This window comes from Triticum aestivum, chromosome 3B, assembly GCF_018294505.1.
Source record: "Triticum aestivum cultivar Chinese Spring chromosome 3B, IWGSC CS RefSeq v2.1, whole genome shotgun sequence".
Lineage (NCBI taxonomy): Eukaryota > Viridiplantae > Streptophyta > Magnoliopsida > Poales > Poaceae > Triticum > Triticum aestivum.
Window position 1 is genome coordinate 810,443,609 of NC_057801.1, and position 7,932 is coordinate 810,451,540.

Sequence of the window (7,932 nt, forward strand, 5' to 3'; positions counted from 1 at the left end):
GCAGATAACACTGATGCTACTGTAGCAGCGAATCCCTGCATTATAAGCCGTCTGATTGAGCCTAATGAACGGCCAGGAATGCATTTCGAAGCATGAAATCAAACATTCAAAACTGGTACACTATATAGTACCAGTTATCTCATATATTAACTCGCTTGATCGTTGCTTTTGCAGTATAGAACTTTTCATATATATCATGGACTAAAAATTGAATGTTTGCTTAGTTTAAAATATATTGAATATTTGACGGAATTGGGGCATTCTTACTAATATTAGGCAGCAACTATACTAACCTAAACCTTGAGAGGAATCGTGATCCACCTGCATTGAGAAATATTTCTAACCAAACATATGAGAGGAATCATGATTCCCTACCCTGAAATATTGTTTGACATTTGTTTCTGCAATGATAGATACTTTTAACATAAGTGGTAAAAGAAACTAATTTGTACGCTGTAGATATATATACCTGGCATTTATGGTTTACTCTTAATTTTATTAAATGGCAAGATGCCTACAGAAGTGTCATCCTACCAACCGTGGGTCATTCATTCATGCATATGTTCCTAGTTCATTATATCCATTAGCCAGTTCAACTTGACATGAGGCAGGCATAGATAAGTCACCAGTTAGGCGTCTTTGTAATCATTGTTGTGTTGGGTTAACTTCAAGAAAATGAACAAATACGCATCATCACTCTTTCATACACATGATCTAGTGGTCTCATTTTATATATATAGTCCAATCTGACATTTATCTCAAAAAGTATAATTTGTATATACAAAACATAAAGGCCAGTATTTCGGGTGGTTTTTCGTTTGGTGCATGACTTCATTTACATCTTAATAGATCTTCTGATGATTACACTGAAAAACTATGTGCAACGATAAACAAAAACAGCATTATACATACATGGAGTTGTGTACAGCATATGCCTGAGATGTGACATGAATACATGCACCCAGTAGAGGAAACTTCTTTTTTATGAACATGCCATGTGTCTATCCTGTAGAAAGCAATAGATTTCTGACAAAATTCCCATTACGCAAAGCATGCAAACAAAAAGAAATAATTTTTTCTTATTAAGCTTGTAAGTAACCTTAGTTGAAAACGAACCAACATGACAAAATTATAGGTTGCTTCTAAAATTCTGAACATGTAGGATACATGGGTTCATCTAAATACAAAGGGATAATTAGATTTATGCCCCTAGTTGTGTCCCACTCATCTGTTTTACCCCTAATTCCCAAAAGTCACCCGTTCTGTCCAAATCACTTTGCTCCTCTTATGCTTTTGCCCTTTGACCGTTTGACCATCAGTTCGAAAACTTCATAACTAATTCATACTAAATCAGAAAAATTCAAATAAGATACCAAAATGTTCAGAAAAACATCACCTATATGTCAGTGTTATTTGCATTCATGAAAAAAGTGTTAGAAAGTGCCCATCCGAGGTTTAGCTCTTATGCTACGACCATGAATGTAAAATCTAAAAAAGTTCAAAAAAATTCAAAAAAAATTTGGTGGCAAAGAATGACAAATGTTTTAAGTGCCTGCCAAGTTTCATCAGGGAATAACATTTGTGGGTGCCGCTGCAAAAAAAAACAATCTGCGGTCCCAAATAGATTATTTTTTCGCCAGGACTTCCACGAATGTTGTTCCCTAATGAAGCTTGGCAAATACTTATAACATTTGTCGTTCTTTGCCACCGTATTTTTTTGAATTTTTTAGAGTTTACTATTCATGGTGGTATCAAAAGACCTAAAACTCGGATGTGCACTTTCCAACACTTTTTCATGTATGCAAATGACACTGACATATAGGTGATATTTTTCTGAACATTTTGGTATCTTATTTGCATTTTTCTGATTTAGTATGAATTAGTTATGAAGTTTTCAAACTGACGGTCAAAGGGCAAAAGCATAAGAGGAGCAAAATGACTTGGACAGAACCGATGAATTTTGGGAATTAGGGGTAAAAAAACAGACAAGTGGGACACAACTAGGGGCATAAATCTAATTATCCCAAATACAAAGGATGTAACCTGGCGTGTAGAGGACCATCCGGACAATACTTAATCTCGCCTTCCAGTGAGTCTGCTCGACACTTCGAATTCCATCGAGTGGTGACGCAACGATGTGGCCGGCTACATTCCAACGTCCAACATGCAGCAAACCTTGATTTTCTAGCCGAGGAGAGAACTTAAAAGAGAAAATACGGAGGAGCGTCAGAGCATACTTACTATCATCATAATCCAGAACATGGACGCCACGTGAACAGCAGCCACGACCAGCAGTACCTCAGACTGCGGGGGCGCGGTCTCCTGCCTGGCGCTTCAGCCAAAACACATAGCAGCGTCTAGGGTTCGTCTCTGTACATATCTCTCCTATCCCTAATTCACTATTCCTACTTTGCTAATTAATTGAATATCTGATTTGAAGCAATTAAGGTTGAAAACAAACAAACATACCACATATTAACACAGCAATGTTGGATGCTTGGGCACGTCTGCCTATCCGTGCCTTGCATGGACGTCTCGAACCAGCTTGCTAAATGGGGAGAGCACGGGTGAGGTTCTGCATGGTGGCGATGTAAGCTTTACCTCGAACTCAGCGACTGTCTGCTTCAGCCGAGAACTCACTCGCCGCATCGTCCCATGTACGCATGGCCTTCCTAATCTGCCGTGAGAGGTCAACCGCAGCTTGGCACTGGTCCTCGCTGTCGTTGGGGCACTGGAACACTTGCCTCCCGCTACACCACGTCCTCCAAGTGCCCGTGTCCTCCTCGGCAACAAAGAGGATTGCTGGCGTGATGTTTTTGTCGGCGGCGGCTGGGAGCCTATATCCTGCGAGTCAGGCGTGCAAGTAAAAGTGATTAGGTTAGGGATAAAGAAGGGACGTATCTTTGATGGCATACGTCGGTAACTTACTGAAAATATCAATTGGTTATAAATTTTCTTTGACTAAAAGAGGGTCAGCCTAATTAACAATATGATGGAGCTGGGGCGATACGTAAGAGATCAGGGAAGTTAGGCCTTTTTTTTCTAGAGAGACGTGAGAGTTTGAGAGGGATACATGAAGATAGTATTTATTTTAGTGATATGTGAGAGAGGGACACGTGAGAGTCTTTTTCCAGAGAAATACGTGAGAGATTGGAAGAAAGATACGTGAAGTTTTGAGTCAAAAAAAAAGATTGAGATGGTTGACTCATGGGGGGAGAGATATCTGAGACCTTTTTTCTACAGATACATTAGAGATGGAAAATTAGATGGGTTAATCTACACCGTAATAATTTTGGTCCCATCAGAGATTAACAGCTCTAATTTTCTAATTAATATGGGAATTTTTACGAAGTCTGTAATTGGTATAGGTATAGATAGATAGATAGACAGATAGATAGATAGATAGATGACCAGACCTACGGAACTACTTTTTCTTATGGTGCTGTACCTAGCAAGATACAGAATAATCTTTACAAGGTATGCATCTACTATTGTTCAGTACTATGTGGGATCCATGGGAAGCAGCGTAGCAGTTCTGTTATATTAAAGAAACACACATATTTCCTTAGATTATACATTCTTTTCAGATTAAGAAAGGAGGTGCCATGGAAGCTAATTGTCATTTACTTGAGGTGCAGATGGTTTTATGCTCAGAACATATTGATATATATTTAGTGCATGTAAGTTACATCTTTGTTTCTAAACTATTTAAAGTTTCTGTGCTAAGACTTGTGTGATTGTGTTGTGCGTCTTCCAAGAACGATAATCACACCAATAATGCTCATATGAACGCAACTCTTCTGTAAGATTTGGTGGCGCCATCTGCAGCCAGTACAGCAGTGTGTCGGCAGCCTAATATTACCAATACAATGCCGGTTGTTTACTTTCTAATGGTCGTACAACCCTTTTGCCCCACCGTATATAACAGAGCTAGCAGCTGCAGGTTACGGCGATGCTTAGGAAAAACATCTGTAACTATTGTACTACCAAAATGTTTTCCATGTATATATATGATTATTAACTAATTTTACCATATGTTCAAATCAATCAGAAATTAGTAATTGCAATTACAAAGGGAAATATTTCTTGATTTGGAAACCTGATTAATTGAGACTTTGAATCAAAATTTAAATAAGTAGATTTATCTTCCAGTTTACTACGTAGCTATAGTTATAGTTCACCACAAACGACAAGCGTGTGTTCATATTCTGCAATATTTTTGTGTCATTGCTAGAACTAGCTCACACGATCATGTCTATGAACTTAACTACAGAACAACTTAGCTTTATATCCATGCCAGCAAGGATGTACCTGACACACCCTATCTGCCGTTCTTAAGGGCCCTCACTTTCTTTGTGAGAAAAATACTTTCACATATCTTCAAATGGTTTTGTGATACTGTTCGAACTAAGACAATGCAGACCTCTCTAAGGTACAGGTACATGACCAGCATGGCGAGCATTGTTTGCCAAGCTGCAAGATGCAAACCTCGCACTTGAGCGGCGTAGAAGAAGCATACCCTGGTATCTAGCTAAGATGAAATGGCACGTACATCCGGTAATGCCTCCTTGCATGTTTTAATATTTCACTAGGAAAATAGCCCGTGCGTTGCAACGGGATAAAAAATCATTGCAAAAGTCCAACAAACATATGTATTATTCTTTTTTGGGGGTGGGAGGGGAAGGGTATGTATTGTTTGACTTGCTGGCCGTGTACAGTCCAATTTAATGTACATAGTATTGTTAGAGTTATTGAGATAAGCGTCATAACTTTTTATTATCTTTTTGTTTTTGCGAAACAACTTTTTGTTATCTCAGTTGGCTAAAACAACCCCTTTAAAAAGTAGCCCAAAAACTAACTATGCAATTGCTTCATCAGAATTGATCAAACCCTAAAAAAGAAAGATCAAAAGCAATAGCAACAACACCAAAAATCCCCACCGAGAGGGCTACAAGCCCATACATTCAATTCTGCCTTTTTTGTACTCCCTCCGTTCCTAAATATTCATCTTTTTAGAAATTTCAACAAGTGACTACATACAGAGCAGAATGAGTGAATCTACACACTAAATTATGTCTATATACATCCGTATGTGGTAGTCCATTTAAAATCTCTAAGAAGTCAAATATTTAGGAACGGAGGAAGTATGTGGGAACATTTCAGCTCCGAACTCGGTTCCACAGTTACATAAAATGGTTTTAACATATACGTGGTGCGTGTTCAAGAAAAGACAGAGTGCATCGTTTCAGCGCTTTGTTGAATGTATAACCTGCTCCTGCTCCTGCTCGGTATGCTTCCAAGAACAATTATGCAAAACACAATTATGCAAAGCACAATGAAAACATGTCCAATATATTATCCCATGGAAGGCCCTAGGAGTTTTTTCTCTGAGCAAGGTCCATCGTTAGTCCAGCATTACTCCACCTAGTTGACTCTAGCTATGCCGAAAACTGACATGACTAATAAACATAATTTGTTTCATCTCAAAACATATTTTCATATTGTACAAACCTTTCTCAGTAAAGGTACAACACAACTCTATGTTAAGTGAAGGTTTTTGTTTTTTCTATGAACTTTTATTTTTGATATCACAGTTACATGAATATCATATGGCTTACTAAGTTAAGTTGAAACTATTGTCATCGGATTATAAGACGGTACAGTCAAATAATCACATTGAGCCAATGTAAGAAGGGGACACCTAGCAGATAACCATTTGTTGGAACGCCATGAACGCACACATAAATCAAACAGCAGCACCGTCGGTGTGTCCAGCAGCTTCCAGCAACAACGATTGATTAAAAAAAGCATCAGGAAATCCCCACCGAGCCGCGCACTGTGTTATCCTCATCCACAGAATATCTCCATTCCTCCGCCCCCATCTTCCTCTCCTGCCACCGCACGGATGTAGCCTCCTCCGATCTCGCCCATGGCCAGATCCGCGAGTGCCCCACCGCCGGCGACCAGAACCAGCAGGACTATCGCGTCCCTCCTCTTTGTTTCCTTCCCGTCCTTCTCCTTTCCTCTGTCGCTCTCACACAGTATCTTCTCTCTTTCAGGTACTTCTACAGCAGGCCCGCCATGGAGCTCAAGCCGCCGGCCGTCCAACCAAGGCCTCCCTAGGAACGGATCCGCGACCCTGCCTCCTCATCGCACATGCCCGGCCGCGCCACCGGAGCTCCCCCGCAGGTCGCGTGCCCGTCGCCCTCACCCTCTCTTCTTCCTCTTTCCATTCTGCTCTATCCTCTCTGAATACCTCTCTCTCTGTTCAAGTGCAGAGGCAATGCTCCCTGTCACCCGCTGATGTTCTTCGCGTCGCCCCGCGCTCGCTAGGAACCGGCTCCCCCGCTGCCAAGTGCTCGGCATCGCCGTCCCGCGCTGCCTGCAGCCGCGCCAAGCCCGAGCTCGTCAAGAGCTTCATCAACTCCGTCGCCGCGCCATCTTCTTCTGGCGCTCGATCACGAGCTCTCTCGCCCGCGCCCCGCCTCCTCTCTCTGTCGCTCCGTCCGCGGGCCGGTGGGGGGCGGACCTGAGGCGACATGGCCCTCCCAAGAGAGAAGCAGGCCCGGCGCTTTGCAGGCCGTCCATGGCGATGGAGACGCCCGGGCAGGAAGGGCTCGATCCGGATGAACCAGCTCGCACCGAGCCCGGCCGCCTCAACAGGAGCTCGTCTCTCTGCCTGCCAGCGGCTCACCGGAGCCGCCACTGCCGGCGACTGCCTCCCTCACCTTGTGCCCCTCCTCCTTCGCCTTTCTTCCTCTCTTCCCCGAGGAGCGGGGAGCCGGCGAATCCATCGGTCAGGAGCTGGGCGGCGCCCTCCATCATCGCCGTTGTTTGGGGAGGGACGCGGTCCTGGTCGATGCGGTGTGGGGCGGGCGACGCGGGGCAGGAGGTGGCGGCGGGATGGAGGTACATGTGACGGGGCACCGGCAAACAGAGGCGGGCGGCGGAGGTGCTGCAGGAGCGGCGCTCGAGCGCGAGCTAAGGAGGAGGAGCAGAGGAAGGGGAGGCTGGATGTGGTCCTCGCCGACGATGGAGGGACGCATGCGCGAGCGGAGGATGAGAGGAAACGGGACAGCGGCCTGCTGGTGGCTGCCGGCGACAGCGGGTGGCGAGGGGTCGTCGGAGCGGCGTCGTGGACGTCGGCGCCAAGCAGCGGCGAGTGGCCGTCGGTGGAGTCTGGGAATGGATAAGGAATATAAGGACTGATTGTGGACTGCGGGCTGAATTCCAACTAATGCAAGGGCTTCTTTGCAAAAATGAAACGTTTCCTCAGAAACTCACTTAATAAAGGACCGCGGGTTGAATTCAACAAACAACATGGGCTTTTTTGCAAAAACGGCAGTGACGGACGACCAGAAACCCAATTTGCTTTATTATATTTTATTTATTATTTATTATTTATATTTATTTATTTATATTTATATTTATATTTATATTATATATATATATATATATATATATATATATATATTAGGTATAGGTATTAGGTATAAAGATAAAGATAAAGATTAGCAGTTGCTGGCTTGCACATGTGTATGTAAGAAGGGTAAGGAGGCACTTATTGTTGGCCTTGCAAATAACTGCTAAGAGGATCGTGAAAGGTCTATCCAAAGGAGTAAAATCTCTACTACCAACCATTCCACATAGTACATAGGCTCCTATATTTCCTTACGGAGGGAGGAGTATATCCAATGACTCATATGCCACAATATTAACGGAGATACTCATGGCTAAGAAAATCTTACACTTACCATTATAGGGTTAGATATCCATGGGTGCCCAAACTCATAGTGAAGTTGACATTTTTCCGTGTTGCCAAGGGTGAATTCATTCGTATTTTACTTCATGAAGAATTTTAACAACATTTTTCCATTAGATAAATGGACCGGACAATAAATCTATTGTGAACTAGATTGTTAACATCCATAT

At 42.9% G+C, this 7,932-nt stretch overlaps 1 protein-coding gene across 2 annotated transcripts; it reads left to right on the top strand.

Moving 5' to 3' along the window:
* Nucleotides 1-5,751: 5,751 nt before the first annotated feature.
* LOC123072588 (uncharacterized) lies at nt 5,752-7,319 on the top strand. 2 transcript variants are annotated; one of them, XM_044496169.1, is made up of 2 exons: nt 5,752-6,189; nt 6,274-7,319. In XM_044496169.1, the coding sequence occupies exon 2, from the start codon at nt 6,540-6,542 to the stop codon at nt 7,191-7,193; it is 654 nt and encodes a 217-aa protein (XP_044352104.1). In that variant the 5' UTR covers nt 5,752-6,189; nt 6,274-6,539; the 3' UTR covers nt 7,194-7,319. The 2 variants fall into 2 exon arrangements, with proteins under 2 accessions (XP_044352104.1, XP_044352103.1); XM_044496168.1 differs by having other exon boundaries at nt 5,753-6,189; nt 6,279-7,319.
* Nucleotides 7,320-7,932: the final 613 nt, after the last annotated feature.